The sequence below is a fragment of the Anser anser genome (assembly GCF_964211835.1).
Source record: "Anser anser genome assembly, chromosome: 3".
Classification (NCBI taxonomy): Eukaryota; Metazoa; Chordata; class Aves; order Anseriformes; family Anatidae; genus Anser; species Anser anser.
Genome location: NC_139722.1, coordinates 69,066,367 through 69,089,691, shown reverse-complemented (window position 1 = coordinate 69,089,691; position 23,325 = coordinate 69,066,367). Strand labels below are relative to the sequence as shown.

The 23,325-nt window shown below is 38.3% G+C and overlaps 1 protein-coding gene across 9 annotated transcripts in view; it reads left to right on the top strand.

Annotated features, from left to right (window-relative positions):
- Positions 1-21,586, top strand: part of ESR1 (estrogen receptor 1) — a 189,718-nt gene extending 168,132 nt beyond the window's left edge. For 6 of the 9 annotated variants that reach the window (XM_083830466.1, XM_083830467.1, XM_083830465.1 and 3 more), the window contains exons 7-9: positions 12,165-12,298; positions 18,867-19,050; positions 20,432-21,586. In XM_083830466.1, the coding sequence (XP_083686592.1) occupies positions 12,165-12,298; positions 18,867-19,050; positions 20,432-20,666 (553 nt within the window). In that variant the 3' untranslated portion in view covers positions 20,667-21,586. The other 3 variants (XM_083830470.1, XM_083830471.1, XM_083830472.1) reach the window with 3 other exon arrangements.
- The last annotated feature ends 1,739 nt before the right edge of the window (positions 21,587-23,325 follow it).

Here is a 23,325-nt window from a genome sequence, read left to right as displayed (position 1 = left end):
GTAAGAATGTCTTGAAATGATTTAAACTCTTCCTCACCTTTCACTTTATTGTTGGATTTTGAGGTGTATTAATATATTGCAGGCCCAAAGAATCCAAAAGGATTATTACAAGAGGCAGAGTTAAACATCTTAAAAAATGCCAAGGGGATCAGTTCTAGTTATTGTAAATCAGAGTCTACTGGGCCTTGGAGAAAAATGTAAAGACTACTTAATTTTGTAATTCAGAAAACATAAATATAACTTAAGAAGATCCTTCTAGTTTTTAGGGATGTGCATGGTAATGGTCAAAGTGGTAAACTCTCAAAACAAAGAAACAAAAAAAACTAAACAAGAAAACAACAACAAACAAACAAAAACCCACAATTATGATCATCCTATTTTTCAGCCATTAGAAAAAGAAGTTCCCTGTTGAGTGTTGCAGGCACAGAACAGAAGTTTTCAGAGAGAATGAAACATTTCTGGATTTGAGATAGCCTTTATTTCCTACACAGCTTCTTAGAATGCTTGTTCATCTAGTCACTCTGACCTTGGAAGGTCAGTCCCCAGTTCTAGGTCATGGTGAATTGTGATGCTGATCTTTCCAGAATGAAACTTTTTTTGCATATTTGATATGAAGAGAATTTTGAAGTATTTTTAGTGTAAGGTGGTTCAGACTGAGTATAAATTAAACTGAAAATGGCCTTCCTGTATAACATTCTTCAGCAAATTATTGTAATTTCACTGTTCCTTTATAGAAAGCCTTCATAGCAATTTTCTAATCTAAATATTGTCAAATGCTAAAAATAAAATAAAAATTAAAAAACCCACAGATTTCTTACAATTATAGCAGCATTTTAGAGATTTCTCCTATCTTATTTATGGGTCCATTTAAAATCTTTTACCTCAAAAAAAAAAAAAAAGATATGACAGTGTGACAGTGTTTAATTGTATATATGTTTCAGACCTGAGTCATCACTGTTGATATACAGAGTGTACTCTTACTTTAACTGCCTAGGTAGGAGAACCTTTTATTGATCTAGCCAGGAAAGATACTTGGTCATAACTACATGGTTCTGAGAAAGGGGCTTGAGGAAGGTCTCGTGTAGGTCAACAGCTGTTTGCATAGGTGGTGTCAACAACAGGGATTCAGCTTTTTATAATCATTGGATCTGCTCTGAGGATTGGGATGGCTAGGAAGAGATGTGATCCATTTTACCAAGTGGGGGCAAACGCATCCTTGTCCCCAGGTTGGCCAACCTGATGAAGGGAGCTTTAAACTGGGTATTACGGGGGAGGTGATGACAGAAAAATCAATTGAGGAAGGTGGTAGACTGTGCTGGCAATTTCAGGGTGACATAGACAGCAGAGACCTTGATTGCAAGGTCTCTCCCAAACCAAGTAGAAAGAGCTGCACCCTAAGCGTTAAGTCTATGTGCAGTTGCAGGACTACGATGCCGTTAGGAACACAGGGACATGATAGGACAGCTTACACATCTGGAAAGCTTCACTGGATGGCTATAGGCTCTTTAGGAAGGACAGACTGGGACAGCAAGAAGGGAGGTTGCCCTGTGTGTGAGTGAGCAGTGGGAATATATGGAGATCTTGCTAGGAATGGATGAGGAACCAGCTGAGATCCTATAGGTCAGGATTAATGGGCTACTGGAGGAACGACCCAGCAGGACACAAGCAATCCAGGGACTTTATGGATTGCTTTGATGATAAATTTATAACACAAGTGTTTGAAGAGCTGATATAGGGAGGTGCTTCACCTGATGTCATAGCTACAGAAAAGAAAGAACCAGTCAAAGGCATGAAGGTCGGGGATAGACTTAGCTGGATTGATGATGAAACAGTGCAGTTCAAGAACCAAAGAGCAGGATCAAAACACTGTTCTGAGTTTCACTGTTTCAGAGACCTGCTTGGAAGAATTTTGTAGGATACAGTCCTACAGAAAGAAGAGAGATGGTTGATTTTCAAGGATCACCTCTCCCAGCTTCAAGAATGGTCCATCCTGACATTCAGAAAGTCAAGCAAGAGTGGCAGAAGGCCTGAATGGATGAATAAGGAGTTCTTAAACAACTTGGGCATAAATAGAACGCGTAGAGGAGACGGAAGTACAGTCAGGTCCCACAGGGGGTGTGGTGCTCATTTCTTCCTGGTATTTAGTGATAGTACGAGGAAAAGAATTAGGAGAAGAAGTTTAGGAGAAGATCAGGTTTGAGACCAGCTAAGGAACCTAAAGGTGCACAAGTCCATGGGACCTGATGAGATACATCCACGGTTCCTGAGGGAACTAGCAGAAGTAGTTGCTAAGCCACTGTCCATCATATCTGAGACGTTGTGGCAGTCTGGTGAAGCTCCCACTGACTGAAAGAGGGGAAACATCACTCCCATTTTTAAAAAGGGAAAAGAAAATCTGGGGAACTGCAGGCCAGTCAGTCTTCCCTTCCCTTCTTTAATGCAGGATGGTCTGAAGTAAAATTTCACTGCAGATAATGTTTTCCTTATTTTTTAACTATTGATAAAGCATAGAATTGTAGAAAAGGGGGAATCCTTAAGTAGTTAAGTGGTTCTCCAAAGCCAGTTTGGCAATATTTAAGACATTCAGATGGATGTGTTTGATTTGGCATTAAAATCACTACAGATGGAGCTTTCCTGATAGCACGTGTTATCAAGATTTTTTAGTGCTTCATTTCATGTAGGAGTAGAAAGTGTTTATCAATGTCTATTAATAGAACACACAAATGTATATAACAATTGTATTTTGTGCTGATGGTTCTGTTCTGTCTTTTGTACACTCCTAGTCTTCTTGAATTCCCTCTTCTTTATTGGCTGTACTTTAAAATCTCCCATTTAGTCTTTGAATAAGCCACCACTTTAGGTTCAGAACAGACACCAGAGAAGATTAGCAAACCTGAGAATGGTGTGTTGGTAATTTCATTAGTATTGGAAGAGGCAGGAATTACCCATCAGAGCCTCATGCTCAATCCTAATTGTTGCTTTGTTGATATAGCAGACATAGCCACAATGGCTGAAAACCGCTGCTGTGTGTGGGCAACAGTTTTTTTCAACTTGCTTTGGGAAAGTTACAGTACCAAAAGCAGTAATTCAAAGAGTGGGTCACTTGCTTGTTATGAGAAGAAATACAGGTGTAACTCCCCAGCTCAATGGAGGAAAAGAGAGCCTTGCTCTTAGGGGTGCTGCTTGTTTTCCTCCCTCAAATTTTTGTTTGGAACTGATATTTCAGTTTTGTTTATTGGAAGATGTCTAACTCAAGCAACTCTTCAATGGAAAAAAAACTTGATTCCATTTTGAACTGTGTTAATTCCAGTCCTGTATTTTCCAATTGCCCAGCTGTGAGTGATTCTGAGACTGTGATTCATGCGTTGACACTAAAGGCACATATTTTTGAATAAGTAGCCAAAAATATTGTATTTGTTTAAACAATGAGAGTTAATTACTGTAACGGTGTTGTAAATCAACTGAAAAAGATTTTAGTGAACTCCTCCCACAACCCCTCAAAAATAATAATAAAAGAAGCAAAATCAAGGTACCTTGGAGGTACCATTCTGAAAAATGTGAACGTTTCCTCCCTCTGGATTTGTATTCTTACCCCTGTACAGATAAATATTTCTTCCTTGCCTTTGCCACGACTGAATAATTTAATGAATTAGAAACAAATTCTAACCAAATATAAAAGAACTATGAGAATAAGATGTAAGGAGGATGAAATATGGAGAAGCTATACATTGAGAATGAGCAGATTATTGTGAATAGAAAGGATTGTACTCCTTTCAAACCTTTCTCCAAAATAAAATCCAAGTTTAAACTAATGAAGAGATTTTTAATTCGAAGAAAGTCAGGAAGTCAGGCTAAGTTTTAATTTTTTTCTTCTCTGTTTTGTATTCTGTGCCAGGTTTATGCAGAAACCGAAGTCAAAAGGCTTTTTTTTTTTTTTTTTTTTAACCACTACATTAGTACAGGAAACATTTGTATGATTTAAGGATTGCTTTTATTCTTTATTCAGATGCTGGCTTCATGTTTGGATTCTTTGTTAAAAAGCTCAAAACTAGTTATAAATTCTTTCTTCTAGTTACACCCTCTGAAACCAAACTCTTTCAGGAACTTCTCCAGCAATTTACTTAGAAACAAAAATGTTAGTTGCAGATCATTTTGTCCAGTCTGCTGTTTGAAGCAAGAGTGTTGCCAACACCAGCAATGTTTAGGCCAGCTATGACTGTCTAGATGAGTCTTGAAAGGCTCTAAGGATAGTGAATACACAGCTTCTATGGGTACCTCCTTCGGGATTGCATCACCCGCCCACAATCCAGCCCAAACCTTGCTAACTGCAGCTTGCAACAGTTAGATGCCCTTTGCTTTAACACCCACTGCTCCTGAGAAGAGCTTGATTCCACCCGGTTTGTAATGCCCCTTCTAGGAGTTGTGGATTGCAGTTTGGCCTGTCTCCTTCAGTGCATACTTTGCCTCATCACCAGAGTGAACAGATCCAAATCATTGCATCCCTTCTTGTAGGCCACATGCTGCATGCCTCTGACCACCTCCAGTCAGAGGAGACATCCAACATCCTTCCCATGCTGAGAGACCTGAGACGAGAAACTGGTATGGTCTCAACAGGACCAACTGGTAAGGGGGGGACAATTTCTCTGGTTCCAGCCACATTCATCCTAACATAGTTTGTGTGCAGTTTGCCTTAGCCACTATGAGAGCATGCTGTTAGCTTATTTTATTTGCTATCCACTTTCCAGCAAGGTTGCAACTCAGCACCCACCCTGCTTTTGATTATTTAATCAATCATTTCATCATAAAAATCAATCAGGGTGGTCAAACATGAAGTTTCATAGATCCTCCTTCATGATTTTTCTTTGGTTTGTTTGTTTTTTTGTTTTCAGAGATGAGTCAACCTTCTACTGTTTGTCAGGACCTGTTCCAATCTCCATATTCTTTTCTAAGTGTTAGATAGTGGCCTAACAAATAAAATTGACCTGCTCTTTCAGCACCCTGAAATGAACCCCATCTGGCTCCACAGATTTGAAGTACTTCTCTAACTACTAATTTCCTAAACAATTCCCTAACCTGTCAATATGTTACTGTTGGATGCCTCTGTCCTTTCTCAGACTGAGTTGGTACAGATGGAAGGCTGTCAGTAGGCTTTGCCAGTGAAATATTACCAAAAAAAATTGTTTTGATTGCTTCAGTCTATTCCATGTAGTCAGCCAGTAGGTTTTCTTCCCAATTCATCAACTGCTCATTCTTGCTGAACTTCCATTTGTTGCTGCCATACTTCCCTTCTTCTTACTTTCTGAGTCCCTCACTAGTTTTAGCTCTAAATTGATTTTGATGTAAATGCTCGAACAGCACTTTGGTACTCTTTTGCTTCCTGATTTAATTTAATTTTTATTTTATTTTATTTTATTTTATTTTATTTTATTTTATTTTATTTTATTTTATTTTATTTTATTTTATTTTATTTTATTTTATTTTATTTTATTTTATTTTATTTTATTTTATTTTATTTTATTTTATTTTAATTTTATTATTTTCTTTTAAATTTTTCCGTTTAGTTCATTAAGGAGCTCCTTGCTTATCCAAGAGGATCTTCTGCTGAAATACCTGGTCTTCCTCTATGATGGCATGAGTCTGTTCCTAAGTTCTCAGTAAATTTTCCTGAAAATATTTTCCATCTCCCTGGATGCTTTTCCCCATCATGTCTCCAAGAACATTCTACATAACAATTCCCTAAATAAACTGTAGAATGTTCTGAAATGCAGAGTCTATTGTTTGTCTTCCCAGCTTACTTCTGGATCCTAAGCTCAGTCACATCTCGTGGTTCCTGCAGCAAAATGTCCTATCTATGAGCAAACACACCAGCAGTTTCTCTTTCTTTGTGATGACTGGTCAATACAGATATGCTCTTGGTAGATTATTGTTTGTGGAAGTTATCATCAACACAGTCCAGAAACTCTCTGGACTGCTTGCATAGTACTGCTGTGGCTTTCTAGCTACTGATTGCAGACTATCCATGTAGAAACCCTCCACAAGACTGTAGACCTATTACTGAGACGCTTCTACAAGTTATTTATAGAAAGACTTATCCACTTCAGTGTCTTGGTCAGACAGTTGGCGGCGATCTCTCCTGCCCCCCAAGTCATCAGCATTACTTTCTCTCTGACCTACATCCAAAGTCTCCTGACACATGCAGTTCTGGTTTCTTTTGGTCTATGCGGTCAAGGACTCACTTTATACAGAGCTCAAGTTCCTCTCCTCTTCTTCCATACCTATTCTTCCTAACTAAGCTGAACCTACCATGACCATCATCTGATTGTGCGTGCTATCTTATCTGTGCACTATCCCACCAAGCCTATGCATTTCCAGTCTCTTCACAGCCATATTACTTTGTATAAATTTTCATTTCTCCTTATGTGTCACAGCACAAGCATTTGAGGTAAGCCTTCGAATCCCCCCTTCTAACCACAAATGGGAATGTTGTCCCCATAGCCTTTTCTCAATCACACATCCTCTGTTTCCTAACTTTAGGCTTAGGAATCCTGTGACAAGCTGGGTTTAGACGATTCCTCACCAAGTTACCAAGTCTGTTGGTAAAGATGACCATCCTTCTCCTAGTCTGGTGGATCCCATCTGTTCTCAGCAGTCCCTCTTCACTGAATAAAGTACCACAATCAAAGAAACCAGCATGTTGCTGGAGATGCCAGCTACATAGTCAGACCTTGGTTTGATGGGTGTATCTGCTCCTACTTCATCTTTTCCCTTTGAATGAAAATTTTGATGACAACATTCCCTAGGTCCCTGTTGTCCTCACCTAAACACCCTTCTCTGTTAATGTTTACTTATCTGTCATTTGATCTTATGTTTTTGTAAAAGACATTCCTGATAGCAAGGGTTTTTCCAAAATTTAAATAAATTCTGAGGTTGTGAGCATATGTACAGGGTTCAAGGAGGAAGGGATTCAATTTGTAGAAGAAAACTGAGTCAGCAATCTCTTGAGAAGTCACATATGAGTCCATGGGATGGGCTTTACCCAAACATGTTGGATGATGTTATTGCAAGGCTTCTCTCTATTTTCTCTGAAAGGCTGTGGAGATCAGGGGAAGTACACAATGACTGGAGAAAGGCATATCTTACACCCACCCCCAAAAAGGGAAAGAAAGACAGTCTGGGAAACTACAGGTTGAATAGTCAGCATCGCTTCAATCCCAAGGAAAATCATAGTGCAAATTCTCTTGGAAGCCATTTATGAGAATAAGGAGAAGAAGGAGAGGGTGAGTTAGAATAGATTTAGCAAAGGTGTATTGTACTTGACCAACCTGATTGCCTTCTTCAATAAAATGACAATGTGTTTTGTTAATGGTTCACACTCTATCTTGATGTTAGTTGCAGTTGGAGTCTCTCAAGGGTTTATCACGGGATGTGTCTTATTAACTGTCTTTGTCAATGACCTGGAGGAGGAGAAGGAGTGCACAGTCTTCAGATTTTCAGATGACATGAAACTAGGGGGTGCACTTCATGAATTGAGCTGCCATATGGATAGACTGAGATAGGCTGGAGAAATGAACTGACAGGAACCTCATGAAATTCAGGAAAAATACAAAGTCCTGCACTTGTGATGGGCTTAATTCACTGCCCCTGTTCAAGATGGGGAACAGCTCTGCTGGAACAGAGCTAAGGTCCCACTGAACAGAAATCTGAAGGTGGTCTGAGTACTACACTATGGCAGCAGTGAAGGCCAACAGTACCCTGGGCTGTATCAGTAGCAGTGTAGCCAGCAGAGCAAGGGAAGTGATTATTCCGCCTTTATTTGACACCCATTAGACTATATCTGGAGTGGCACGTACAGTTTTGCACTCCACATTACAGGAAATATGTTAAAAATCTTCGACAAGTCTTAGAGAGAGCCACCAAGGTGGTTAGGGCTGGAGCACATGCCTTTTGAGGCGAAGCTGAGAGAACAAAATTTGTTCAGCCTGAACAAGAGACAGCTTTTGAAGCATACCTAACCTTGTAAATTCTACAGGGAGGTTGTCAAGACTCTTTAAGATGACTGATGGTAGACTGACAAACAGGAGTCAAATTAAAGCAGAGGAGGTTCTGACTGGATATAGGGGAGAAAAAATAGCTATGGAAGTAATTAAGCTGAAAGAGGTTGTGCACCCACCCTTGGAAGTTTTCAAGATGAGGCTGGATAAAGCCTTGAGTGAGTTGGTCTGAGAACGCATTTAACCCTGCTTTGAACAGATGGTTGGACTATAAACATCCTGAGATGCTTTCCAGCCTGGGTGATGCTGTGATTCTGTAGACTTACTAAAATTAATGCACATAGCACTCTTATGCAGCACTTGCCTTAACACTTCCCAACAGTCAAATGTTAAGGATTCTTCCAAGAATATGCTCTGCCATTTTTCAGTAAACAAGGCATTATTTTTTTGTTTTCAGTAAGCTGACTACACAAAGACAACAGCACGATGGTGAGATAAGAATAATTTTTACATCTGTTGCTTAATTTGTCCTCCAGGAAAGTTATCTAGGCCTTCCTAGATCGGCCTTCTTATCTGTTGGACATATAGCTGTGAAGATGTGATAATACTTTCAGTTTATGTTAGAAAATTAGAAGGCAATTTAGGAGAACTGGAAATTCCTATTTCAGATAGTTTTTTTGGTTAACAAAGAAAACCAATGTTGTAGCCTAGATAAAAAAAACACTTGATTAGAAGCCTGCATGTCATAGATGCTGAGCTGCTGCAGTTTCCACTAATTTCAGTGGAGTTGGAGCTGCTGTCTAGCTCTGAAAATAAAGCAAAAATTTCTGATTTGTTGCTTGCACATGTGAATATTTATTATGGAGTTCTTTGGTATTTCACACACTGCAGATACCAAGGCAAATGAGATTAGAAGGTATTTAGAATCTCTTGAATTTACATAATTTTTATTTATCACCTATCATATGAATTCAGCTGGTGGGAAATAGACACGCAAGGAAATTTAGGCACATGGACTAAATGTTGCAAGTCTAGAGATTCTTGTCCATAAGTTATACCTATTGGCAAGAAATTATTGACTGGAATATTATCTGGTAAGATAGAGTCCTTTGAAATATTTTTGTAAAAGGTACCTGACAATAATTCTTATTTGCTATTAAAATATCATTTCCATTTTATGAGTTTCCATAAGGTATTTTAAAAGGTTTCATTTTACAAATAGCTTACTTGTTTTGCAATTTGTTCAGGCTGTGTTGGAACTCTTTTGAACACTGACTGTCAGTAATTTGATGGGTTTTAGGAAACAAGTAGATGTCTTAGCCAGACATGAAGATTATTATTATTATTATTTTTAATATGCGTGGTTTGCAATGTGGCCTAATGAAACTTTTAAATTCTCCCTAATTCTGAAATGCTAAATTCTTAAGCTAATCTTAATGATTGGTATCATTTAAATTATTGCAAAATCATTAAAGGCTTTTAGTCCTCTGAAACTGTGCTGAATTGTATATGTGCAAGTTAATCTTCCTCTAGTTATAGACATGAATATTAATTGTACCAGAAACAGTGGAAATTGTCTCACTGTAAAGGTTCACGTTTGTTTTCTTTCAATGGAATTTAAATTTTATCAGACAAAACAGATTTTGAGGCAATAGTAATTGTTCGTATTCTCATGCCTTGCTTTGAGTGCCTGATTTTTGTTTGGTTTTGATTTGCCAGTGGTGCTATTAAATACTAGATTGACTTTGTTTATTTTATTTATGTTCAAACAGAGGAGGAATATAATTGAATCCAACCAATTCAGTTTTTCAGCAAGGTGGTCTTTGCTGAAGGTTTCCCTCTATCTAACACCGAGCAGTATAACTGATAAGTCATCACTGAAAAATCCATGTCTGAGTTCAAATTCAGCCTTCAAGCAAAAAAGGCAGAACTGGGAATTACAAATTCACAATTTATATTCAAATTCACAATTTATATTTAAATTTCAAGTTCAGATGTACCAGGCTGAGATCAGTCATTTAGTTCAGCTCATCTTTCAACGCATTGTGAATGAGGTGCCATGCTCTACATGGAACATTGCACTGAATCTGCATGCCTGCCAACCCTAGGACATAGAATTCAGTCCAAGACTTTTTAACTGCACTTGTTACCATAGCCTGAGGGATCCTAATACATGAAATTACAAGTGTTGCTGGTCATTTCTCAAAAGCTGCTACAGTTTAAATCACTATTTCTTAAGTGAACATTTTAGAAGCCAGAACAGGCCATGTAAATTGCATTCCCAAATGTTTCAGCTTGTGACTGGGTGCCTGCTGAGCAATGGAAATCACATTTTCACAAGTGAAATGCATGGGCAGAATTAGGGAGTGCTCAATGTGCAGCTGCTAGGTAGCCCACAGGGACCTAAGGCAAGAAGGAGCAACCAATCCTCCTTATTAAAAGTACCTATGTCTTCCTACTCTTTGCACTCCCAAGGCTGAGTCATCTCTTTCTCACAGAAAAGTCATCAAATTTGTGCAGCTATAACAGTGACTGAAAAACTTGCTCCATAGTCCATGCTTACAAATCTCCCTAGTACCTGATGGAGAGCTAGAACTCAAACCCTGACCTCCCACTTCCAATGGAACACTGGATAAGCATATCGTTTATTTTATATTACTGTTTTTTAACCAACACCCTGTTGGCTGTTTTAAGGGAGTGTCTCCCAGTTTCTTTTCTTGACATTGTTCTGCTTTGTTTAAATATTTCTGAAAGCAGATGGAATAGCTTCTGTAACATGCCATAGTCACTGGTGGATATGTACTGCTCTGCGGTAAAGGAGATGCGGATTTAAGTTCAAGCACCAAGTTAAACCGAACAGGGGTTTGAACTCAAAAGTTGATTGCGGCACAAGTGCTCACCCATGTCCTCTCCCCTTCTTTGACTCAGGTTTAGGTTTAGGATCTGGAAGTGCAAAGAATTTTCTCAGACTGTAGTCAAAGAGGAAGGTGAGTGTTTTGTTTGAGGCTCAGGCAAAAGTTTAGACATTAGCTAAGAGGTCTTAGCAACACGGCTGCTCAAGGAATGAGGCAGGTGTGTCCGTGCTGGTAGTCAGTGTTGCTGTTTATCATGGTGAGATTAGGAGACGCTTAATCTGTGTTTGCATTACAAATTACAGTGTGACAGCCATCTGATCATCTGAAATTTCCTTTGCATTTTCTTATAGTGATAATCTGAAAATTTTTGTCCCATATCTAAAAGATAGTATATTTTTAGTCAACAACTCTGATCACTCATTGAGATTTATATATTAAAATTTCACTCAGGAAGTCTGAATGAAATTAAAAGTAGATAGTTTTTGGTAAAAGGTAGTACTGTAAGTGATCTAAAATTCCATGACCAGAAAATTTGCAGGCAAAATTTTCATTAAATTACATACAGTCTTCATTAATTCTTGGATGTGCAAGATGAAAATTTGTGAGTGAGAATACCTGGTGTTGTGAGCAGAGGGAAGTGTTTAATTGACATTATTAATGAATGCATGAAGATTCCCCATCAGCGTAAGACTTCAGCTTTGTTTAAAGTTGTACTATAAGAAGAGAGCTGGTTTCTGAAGTGAAGTTGAAGCTTTAATCAGACACGCTCATACAAACAAGACTTTGGCCCAATGAGTCCTTCCTGAGCTCATGGCTTATTCTTTACGGAGGTGTGATGCTTGCAGAAAAAAAATGTGAGAAGCATATTGGAACATTATGACAGACCAGGTAGTACAGCATATTGGAACAGCATATTGGAACATTATGACAGACCAGGAGTACAAAATGAGCTATGTAAGTTGAAGGGAAAAAAAAAAAAAAAAAAGAGAAAAAATAAAATATGAAAAATAAATCAAAATGTAGTTTAAAACATTTTTGTGTCCTGAATGTAAGGGTTTGGCTGAATCAGTCTCTCATGTTCCACCACAGTAATGCCAGGAAAAACATTATTTATTTATTTATTCATTTTATTTGGGATACTGGGAATCATGCTTTTGTAATCACACATACAACCAAGGAGCATTAACCAGGAAGTCATGTGCTAGCAGTCCTCTGAGGTTTGAGAAATCAAATTGGAGGGGAATGGTCCAGGGGAATGAAAAGCTCATACTGCCAGGTTAAAGCTGTGAATATCTCCCCCTTGATGGTATTCACACAGGAATCAAGGGAAATGTGTAGAGGGCATGGTGGAAATCTTTGACATGCTGCTGGCTACTGCTGCTCGGTTTCGCATGATGAACCTTCAAGGGGAGGAATTTGTGTGCCTTAAGTCCATCATCCTGCTCAATTCTGGTAAGTGGAGTGCTTTGCTGTCACTCGGGTAATTGCCGTTGCTTCTGCATGCAGTTTGAGTGCTGCTTGTTGTCTCTGGTGATGTTTTCATTTTGAGGCAGCAGCAACTGAAAGGGCTATCAAGACATATGGGCAGAACCACCAGGTAGGGATGAAAGACGGCAAACCTGGTCAGTGGTGTGGATTGGACCCAGCAAATTAACATGACCAGAGGTTGATACACTGCATGCAGCTGGCTTGGAGGACAACTGGAGCACTGTGTTGAACTAGGAACTGGTGGGTCTTGTTAAAGTCCTGATTACAAGGCACTGAGGTAGCTGGAGCCACAGTGCAGGCATCCAAAAGCAATGCTTAGTTATAAACCAGGGCCTATGCTTTCTTTTTTTTGACAATGGCAAAATGAAGGGAAAGAATGGCAAAGATGTAACTGAGATTATCATGATTGTTTATGTTAAAATACAGCCACCTAAGACTGGTGCCATCAATTTATACTTCCTTTATATTTGATGAAATTATTTTTAGGCTGTAAATCTCATTCTAAATAAACTTAAAATAAATAAATAAACAACTAGATAACAAGCCTAGCTATAGATAAAAATGTCTGAAGTTAGCTGATGAATTCTTCATCACATCATTGAAATAAGCAAATAAAAGTTGAAGAGTGTGGCAGAAAGTTTCTGTTGCAAAACATTGTATTATTATTATTTTTTTTTTTATTTCTGGAGAAAAATCTCCAGACAATTTGTTTTAGATGCAGAAATGAAACCCTCAAAATTCTTATAACAACGATAGAGGTCTAAAAAAATAACGTAGGCACCAAAGGCAAAATTTTAGACTCAGTTCCCTGCTAAGTTATCTAATGACTAAAAATGCCAAAGTTTTCCAGCCCTGAGGATTTACTTGTTCTCCACTTTTCCTGCTGCATTTAAAGTTGTGGACAGTATCAGCCTCCAGACAAAGCACATGTGGAGAACTGTGTGTCTCTTTTATCCTGTAGTCTAGCAGACCACTTGCTCAAGTTGCATGAAATACAAATTCAATTAATTCTTATCAAAAGATGATTCTAGTCACACCAGACTTTGTCATACTGATCAGGCACTTAGCTCTTTATGGAAACAACCTGGTCTAAATAAAATAAATAAATAAATAAAGCAGAACTATTTACTTATATAATCACATATAAAATAGTTCATTTATGTTCTATGAGATATTAATATAGTTCAGATTTTGTTGTGATTGCCACTAATTACCAAAAAGTGACATCTGAGGCAAGCATCTAGCATATTAGGAATGAAGAGCTATTGTTTTTATCTTGGATGCCAAGGTGTGATAATTGTAATTAAATACATTTTGAGATTTTTTTTTCCTTTTGTTGTCCTGATAATTGTTAGAGAATATTTACTAAAATTAAATGTTCTTCCAGAAAGGTGATGCTGCTCCAGATTTTCAGCTAATATAAACAAATGTGATTATCGTCTTAAATAAATCTAGTTCTGAACTAGAATTAGAAAAGAAATAGAATTGGAAAATTGAATGAAATGTGTTAGAGGTACAAGTCTTGAATGTGAAGTCCTCGAGTCATACTGTTAAGAATTTTTGCCCCACTTCTGTATTTAATATGGATCCAGAAAAATAATTTTGTTATTTATACAAAGCCCTGTCAGGCATATCCTTTGTAAGCACATCTCTCTTCCATTAATGGTGCATTCTCTTTCAAGATTCCTCTAAGAAAAAATTGTAAAAAGACCTGCAGCCAGTAAAGTCAGTAATAGTAAGAGGCAGACTTCCTTCTGCCCATAAGAGAGATGGGCCCACTAGGCGAGGCTAGGAGCTATGGATCTTCACTCCTTCAAGATTCAGCACCACACAACAGGTTTGAAATGATGGTATTTATATGGTAGAAAGTCAGAGTTGATCTGATGTTCTGGTTAATGATCTGATTTAGAGTGTTTTTATTTATTTGTATGTTTATTTATTACATTAAGTGAAATTTTATATTTGCTCAGAAGGCTGGCATTTTTACAAGAGCTTTGGTGGTGACAGCTCAGAAGGAATAGTTCAGGCTAAGCTGTTACAGGATCATGATGAAAACAATTTATATCATTGTTATGTAGATCATCATGTGCTACTCTGGTTTGCATACTGCACTCATTGCAGTATTTCTGAGTACACTGTAAACTGAATGTATATATATATATGGTCACAGAATGTATGCCTGTATTGCTTTTCATTGACTTTATGCATAACGGTAATTTTCTATTTCTGTTTTTACATTCCTTTAACCAAAGTATTTTATAACTGTCAGAGGAGTTAACTACTGGATGGTCGGAATGTGGACACAAGCTTCTGAATGTCAGATCCCTTTTAGGAAGCTAGGCTGCATTACAGAGACAGAGAAATAAGATAATTTGGGGTATGTGTAATATCTGTTTAAGTGTTGTTTGGCATAGATATTCTGAAATGTCTTCTGGAGATGCTTTACTTCATATAATATAGCCAGCTTCCCTGAAGCAAAGTGCTGGACACACGTGAAATGTTATGTGCTTATGTGCTCTGAAGCACACATTGTATGTGGTGTATGAGGAGAGGCTGAGAGAGCTGGGTATATTCAGCCTGGAAAAGGGAAGGGTGAGGGACAGCTGTCCTCATATAGCTTATGAGCAGGTTACAGAAAAAACAGGGAAAGACTTTCCTCAGAGGTGAGTAGAAAAAAATTCTTTCCAGTGAGAGAGGTTAAGCACTGGAACAGGTTGGCCAGAAAGGTGGTAGGATCTCTATCCTCAGAGATACCAAAACTCAACTGAGCAAATGAGCAACCGTTGGGCAGGTTGATCTGACCCTGAAGTTACTGCTATTTGAGGAGGACAAAACCTCCCTTCTAGCTTCTCTAAGGTTGCATATATATATACACACATATCTTTTACTAAAGAAACAGCAGATACACACAAAATGATCTCTTCAGCTCTGCTATTTATATTATGTACACATATGATTAAATCATCTGATCTTAAAAGGTTTTAAACAAATTTCCAAAACTGAATTGCACTAATTTTGCTACACTTCATATTTCAAAGCATTCTCTATTTGCATTATAAAAGTCTGTGTGGAGTTTATTCCCCAAGTGTACACAAACATTACTTTGTTAAATCCTTGGACATGTTAGTCTTTTCACATGAGGCAGGGCTGTTTGCTTTTGCTGGACATTTATTTTCTCTCTTTTTTTTTCTCTTTTTTTCTTTCAGTGTCTTTCAAGGCTGTTTAATATCTTTCTGCTGCTTTTTCATGTGGTCTTAACATTTTTATTTTTTTATTTTATTTTTATTTTCCCTCAGTGTGTGTGGAAAAGATGGAAGGTTTTGTTTATAAAGCAAAATATACATTTATGCTGCTTCCAAATTTTTCCTGAGATATCAAGGAGACAGCATGTCTGTAACAACAAGGACAGCACTGTCTCCAGCTAAATAACAAAACCAAAGGTGCCCCTCTAAAGCTGCAGCAATGTCTTTTGACTAAAAAGCAAAACTGGATTTTTCAAAACCACGTTCAGCTCAATAACAGAATGCTGTTTCTTATGAACATTCATGTTCTAAGAAACATGAAAGGGCAACACAATGACAGATGTTTTACTTTTGAGTGGATCTAAAAAGGGGAGTGGTGCTATGTGACAAAGCAACAGGTTTTCATTTTGGAGACACAGATTTAGGTCACATCTTCCTTAGCAGCTGATTTACTTAGTTTGCTGATAAGTCCACAGAGATGGTAAGATTTTGCTGATTTTATGTATCCTGTAAATTTCCCTGATTCATCATTCCTGTGACTGTTATTCTTTTGGTTTTTCCTTCTCCTGTTGAATTGTGCTTTTAATTGATTTCTTTACTTTGGTGGCGGAGAATTACACGAGTGCATCGTACATAGCTGAACTTGCTCTTTGCTCAGCCTGACTTGCTACAGGTACAGACTGATGGGGCTTGATAGAAGGGAAAAAGACCCTTAGTTTGTTTTGTGAGAATGAACACTGAATGTAAATATGTTTTAAAACAGGATTTATTGTGACAGAAAAAATTTAGAGGATGTTCTCCTCTACAGTAATGCCTGTATCAGTGTATATAGCAATACTTGTATAACTTTACTATGATATGCCAACAACTGGCACAGTAGCACTGCAGTCCCTGAGGAAATCTGTGTACATAGCTTTGTGTTTGGGCACAGCCTGGTAGGCTTTGCTTGTTCACAGGGCAGTGCTGTCTCTAGTCTCTCTCCTATGATGTTTTACAATAATGACATATAGTTGGAAAACCAACCGATAGCTATTCAATTCTGCTTTAGGCTTTCTGTCTGCTTCAGAGCTTGGAAAGACCTTTGAGACAGTTAAATTTCACTTTACTAAGACAAGTTTTCTGCACTTTTTTTCCAAAACTCTGCTTGTGTGTGTGTCTATGATGGATAGCTGGTATTTCTTTTGAGGAAATTTCTGGTCATTGGCTTGCGGCAGGAGCAGTCATTTGGGGTAGAAAGGAAAACCAACTGTCATTTTTCTTGGCAGTTATTGATGGTCATTTGCCTGAAGTCTCTTCATTTTTGGGGGAGTGTTTTTTTGTTTGTTTTTTGATTTATACTTTTTAATAGCTTCTGGAGTCATCCAGCTGAGAAAAACCCCAAGAGCTGTTTCTTCACAGTGAATTCATTTCAGTAAAAATAATAATCATTGAAATCTTTGTGAGAAAAGAGGCCATTGTACTATCTGTCTATATCAAATTCAAAGCAATAATCATTACCAAAATAAAGAGCTCTGACTATTGGTTTGCAGAAGCTGTGCTTTATTTCTGTTACCCTTTTGTTCTGTTTTTGATTTTGAGCAGTTTCTCTCTCACATATACACTCATACAAATTTATGTTTCATTTTAGAGCAGAAGACCCAAAGTCATAAAACCTACTTGCAGGTTACAGTATTTCTAGGTACTGGGTCCTTGATATACCAGGATGATGTGAGGATGTGAGACACATCACAAAGATGGTTAAAAATAAAAAATAAAAATCTCAATTCCCTGACTGCTCTGACACATTAATAAATATGCTTATCTTCAAATCTGATGGCATAACACCCAGCTGCAAACAGTACAAACAAGCTGTAGTACATGTGTTACTGAGTGTTCTAGTGCATGTTTCTTTTTTTCTTAATATCCCTAACTGGATTGCATATTTTGCTATATATGATCCTTTAAAGAAAAACTAAATGAATAGCAATTTCATGAACCATTTTTTTCCAGGGACCAAAAACAAACAAACACCCCCTCACAAATTACTTCTTGGCTCTGTAAGTTGATGCAGAAAGCATAAAACACAGGATTTGTCAAGTACTTTATGGAGACAGGTCAGTGAAGATAGGTCATGATCAAGTCTGTTTGATTGTATCAGCATACATACTTCTTAAGCTGTTGCTGACTCAAGGATGGATTATACTAATACGATCTATATAGAGTTATGAGATCAATCCAGAAAATTTAAAAAGTAGTTCTGAAGACAACAGCTGCCATTTGGTAGCATAACGCTACTGTGACATACTTCACATTGGCTGTGTGTTTTCCTACAGAATGAATTCAAGGTAAAAAAGTGCAGAATACTATAGAACTTCCTAGGAAGAAATCTGATGTGCTTCATGTACCCAAGAGCTGCTACTCATGGAAAATAGCTTTTTCTAGGTGTAGAGGGGCTTGCTGGAGGGGGAGTCTCAAGATGGTTTGATCTCTGGAAAAATTTCCTCCTGGTCCAAATCTTTCATGTAGTTCAATTTCAAGAAGCCATGAAAGATGGTTATATTTAAACAGGTTTCAATACAGCCAACCTAGTTGGTTGAGAGGGTCTTGTTGAGGCCAGTGCTAATAAACAAACCCTGGTTTTGTTTACACGTGTTGTGGTAACATATTATTCAGTCCTAGACTGCCTAGCAAGTTACCGGAACCCAAACATTAAACACCAGAGAAAATGGGAAAAACTGCTGACAGCCTGGGCTGGTTCAATCAGTATGGCAGAGTTCTCAAGTGGCAACAGCATCTCCTCCTTTTGGAGCTGCGTGACCAAGAGAAATGAGCAGCCTGAGGTCAGGTCTGTCTCCAGGATATGTGTGACCTCTGCCACCCCTTGTTTCTGCTCTGTCCACAGTGACCAAATCCAGGCTTCAGGGTGGGATGAAAGTTGTCTCAGGGCAAAGACTGTGTTCTTCACATTTCTGTGAACTGTTTAGTTTCTTTACTCTCTTCCTTAAATGAACTGATTAATTCCGTGTACAGCGTCGTAGATAATGCCTCCATTGCCCAGCAGCCCTTTCTGGGAGATTTATTTTTTCCCCTGTGCTTCTCTGAGCCACTCTTTCCTGTGTCATGACTGTCGCCACATCCTTCCCAGCTGCCAGGAAATGACAAGTTTATATGTAGAGGTGCCTTCCAAAGTAGGATGCTCACAGGCAGCTTGTATGGTTTAACACAGCTGAAGAGGGCAGCCACAAGGTCTGACTCTAACAAAGTAATTTTTGCCTGTGGTTTGTTTGTTTTCTTTCTCCTTCCTGCTCCAGGTGTGTACACTTTTCTTTCCAGCACCTTGAAATCCCTGGAAGAGAGAGACTATATCCACCGTGTTCTAGACAAAATCACGGATACTCTGATACATTTAATGGCTAAGTCAGGTCTTTCCCTGCAGCAGCAGCACCGACGCCTGGCTCAGCTTCTCCTCATCCTCTCTCACATCAGGCATATGAGGTGAGAGCAAGCACAAGGTTAGGTGCAGGGAGGTTTCACAAATGCACAGGTGTGCTTGGAGTTGTGCTTTTCTTCATGGAGGGGAGTGCAAACTGTGTGCATTATATAAAAGATAGATCATTGTCCTCTTTCCATAAGTATATATGGAGCTTGTGCACAAAACAGTATGCTGGATTATGGTGTGAAAGGGGTAAACATTTTCCCAATTTGTTTCTTCTTCTTCTTCTTCTTCTTCTTTTTTTTTTTTCTTTTCCTTTACTTGTAGCTTTGACAGTGCCATAAGCACTGTCTGCTTTTAATACTATGTGCCTTGTTATTCTGTTTGAAAGGTAGCGAGCAGATGAAAAACAATGTAACAGCAGCCTAGTTCTACAAATTCTAGTCTCCTTTAATATAAGATTTAATAAAACTCTTGCATTTGTATAGCCACCTATCACAAGTGGCTTGATTGCAAATCACTTTAGAAAAGAGATTATTATCATTATATGTATCTTACGGGTGAAGATAAAATGCAGATCTTCTGAGTCCCAGTCTAGAGCACTGTGCCCTTTGCTAATTAGAGGTGAAGTGCCTGAGGCATTCAGTTTGTTGGTAGTCTCAGCAGTCATTCTCCCTAATGTAATTACCTCTTAAGGTAGCTGCTCACTAGCTGGAGTGTGTGCAGCATGACAAGCCTATACAAAGACACAGTACATATTTTAGTTTTATGAAGTAATAAGAGGCATTGCTGTTAAACAGATTTTAATTTTCATTATCTCAGTTAATAAAATTAAAATTAAATTAATCACCACAAAATAGCTATTGAAGCTGAGACATACAGATTTTAAATACTGGACTGACATACAGACCTCAAGGAAAAAGTTAAGGGGTATGTGTTTTATATGTATGTTTTGGGGGAGTTTCTTTGTTCTCATGTTAATCACCTTTTTGGCATTTGTTTTCTTAAGAATTTGAACAACTAAGGAAGCTCAGATGCACAGTGAATTACTGTTTCTATAGTTTGCAAAGACAGCATTAACTCAAATTGGCCAAAAGGTTATTTTCTAGGAAAAAAAAAAAAAAGAAAAAAAAGTTCAATTATGGAAAACCAAGATTCATCCCAACCACGTAATCAAAGTGCCTAAATTAGGAGTCCATTTGCTCTAGGTCACCTTTTTGGCAAAAGAGAAAATAGCCACATTTAGAAGGCAATTGCTCATGGACAGCCTGAATTGTTCTTTGAAGCTGACTTCTGCAAACTTTAGAAGGAGTGTGCAGCAATTACACTGCTAAGTTAGTTGCTTTGTACAAGGAGGAATTTATTTGAACCCAACTATGATTAGCTGACAGCTTTTTTTATAGCACATTTGGAAAGTAACTGTTGTTTCATTAAAACCCACAGCAACAAAGGAATGGAGCACCTGTACAATATGAAGTGCAAAAACATAGTTCCACTCTACGATCTCTTGCTGGAGATGCTGGACGCTCACCGCCTGCATGCCCCAGCAGCCAGGAGTGCTGCACCGATGGAAGAGGAGAACCGGAGCCAGCTGACGACTGCATCGGCTTCTTCTCATTCATTGCAGTCCTTTTACATAAACAGTAAAGAAGAGGAGAATATGCAGAATACAATATAAACAAAAGTCAGCATATATAATGGTATGAGAAACCCAGCAGTGTACTACCTAGCTCATGCTTCATTTCACCTGCAGTGCCACCTATGTAAACACTCCAATGACATCAGTAACCTGTATTTTCCATTTGAGTGTTTGTCAAGCGCTTGCCTAAATTGATTGCTTATTCTAGTTGAAAGATGTTTCATTGCTATGGAGAGCCAGCAAGGATTGGCAGGCTAACTTAATTTGAATTTGCAGTGTTTTAATTTATTTTTGCATGCAAGTTGGGTAAGTCCTAATATAAACTTAAACATTCATTTTACCATAAATTAATAGGCCATACCAGCCATGCATATTGGTATCTTCCTGAGTGGGAGCCTTTGTTGATATCCACCCCAAATTCTGAGCCCATTTAATCCTTGAATTGCTTGAAACTTTGAAGAAGTTTGGTAGATTCTGAATGAGTTTTAGTGGGGGATAACGGAAAATTGATTGGCCTTTTAGTGTGTCACAGTGAAACTGTACTGCTAGCGGCTGCCTTGGTAGTTTAGGTAGATTCCTGCCTCTCTTCTTCCTACAGTGGAAAGTACCCCCTTTCTTAAAATTTTTGTTTTGCCTTACTGGCTTACATCAGCAGATAGCTCCCTTTCAAGATCATACTGACCAAACTTTTAGGTCCTCTTATCATATCTTCTAGCCAAATTGCATTGTGTGTATCCTATCCTATCCTATGAAGCTAAACTGTTCTGTTGCTCAGCAGTGTTTAAAACAAGGTCAAAATGGCAAGCAATGATATTATAGATAATTGCTCTTAAGTCAGATCACGTGAGTACAAAAAATCATCATGCCAGAAAAGAACCAACAACAAAAATTAAAACTCACCTTATCGCACATACATTGTTTTATGAAAAAAAACAAAAAAACAAACAAAAAAAAAAACACCTTTCCCTCTCCTTTGCTTTGTTGCGCTACAAACCAAAGGGTGAGGATGTCATAAGACTGGCATAGCAGTGTGGGATTGTTCCATTCATGGTAGTCCTGCCTACCCAGACTGTTGAGGGCCATCAGAGCCAGAACAGTAGGTTTTGCATTGGCTTTCTTCAGCTATTGTTGGGACAAACTCAAAAATCACTGTTAAGATCCACCTCACCTGTGATATCAGAAGTGGACAATGTGTCTCAGACATGGTGAAGACTCCAGGACTGCATGCCCAGGTGAAAGGAAGGTAAATCTGGCTTTCTCCATGCACATGTGTAACAGTTCTTTGTGCAGGTTAGTCGGATTCTTCCGGTCAACCATAAATATACACAAGGTCTACTGACCGTAAGAATTTCAGCAACTCATGAAGGAGAGACACTGAAAAGAAAGACCAACCTATCCATAATATAAACTGTCCAAAACAGGATTTGGTGCTGCTGTTTGACTGCCTCTAGGATAGAAAACTAAACATGTCAGGGAATGTTGCTGGGTACTGGAATGTGATTATTATATATGCCGGGGATGATTTATTAGTTTAATGATAATCTTTGCCTGTGCTGTCTGCATGTCTGGTTTTCAGGTGCAGTTTGAGAGTTAGCATGGACCACCAGGGACTAGTTCAATAGCTGGTTGGAAGTGACCACCTGTCAGCGAGGAAGTTCTATAGCATGTGTATAGGCTGCTTCATAGCAGCAGGCCACAGTGCTGGAGGAGGGTTTGGGGATGCTTCTTTTACTACTATAGTCGATGTCTTTATGTTAGGTTATGCTGATTGGAATATCCTGTAACTAATTATAGGAAATAGTGCAACTAATGGGGTACAGGAGTGCCTATGTCTAACCACGCTCACTGTTAGACAAGCAGAGTCTGTGTTCAGTGAGTTTCAGTTACATAGCAATTGTGAAGGCAGCAAGGCATAGGATGAGTTTGAGCTCCATGTCAAGGATTCAACTTTTTAGTGAGTGTACATAATGATGTCCATAACAATTTAATGTACATATCCGAGGATACGCGCAGTTTAAAAGTCTAAAGATAGATGCTACCTGCATGCTTGAGCAGATTCCTTGAAAACAGTGCAAGTCTGAATGTGTGAAGCAGTCACTGTAAGTGAATAGGCCTTTTATTGATGCATATTATAGTATCATTTTTTTTCTGATGTGCTGAAGGAGTTGTATTTGTGTGTATTTAGTAGAGTGTGTGTGTGTGTGCGTGCAAATTCGGTACCTAAGGGCTTTTGGAAGGCTTCAAAAGGCCTTGAAAAAAAAAAGCACATTTTATTTTTGTTTTGTTTAGTAGCTGGGTTCCAAATGTGTTAGAAAAATCATGAATGCCCTGAAATGAGTGCAGGTTAAGATTTGAATGGAGCACAGGAATTCCTGTAGATACACTTAAGTGCTTACATTGTCATTATTCACTTGCAGCCCAGTGTGCATTAGAGCTGCTTTTTTCAATGCTCTATGTGCAGCTTGTGTGTTCTCCAGGACAGAACACACGGATCAAGCCTGTGGTTCATCAGCTGCTAAGAAAATTAGTTTAAATAAATGTCTTGCCTCCTACATCCAAGAAGAATTCATTGTATTGATTTAAGTGTAAATTTGGCCTCAAAGAAAAAAAAATAGTTGATGGAGAGCAATCCACAACAAAGGTCCAGATTCCGATGATATTTACATAGAGTAATACCAATGCACTCTATGGATTGTCC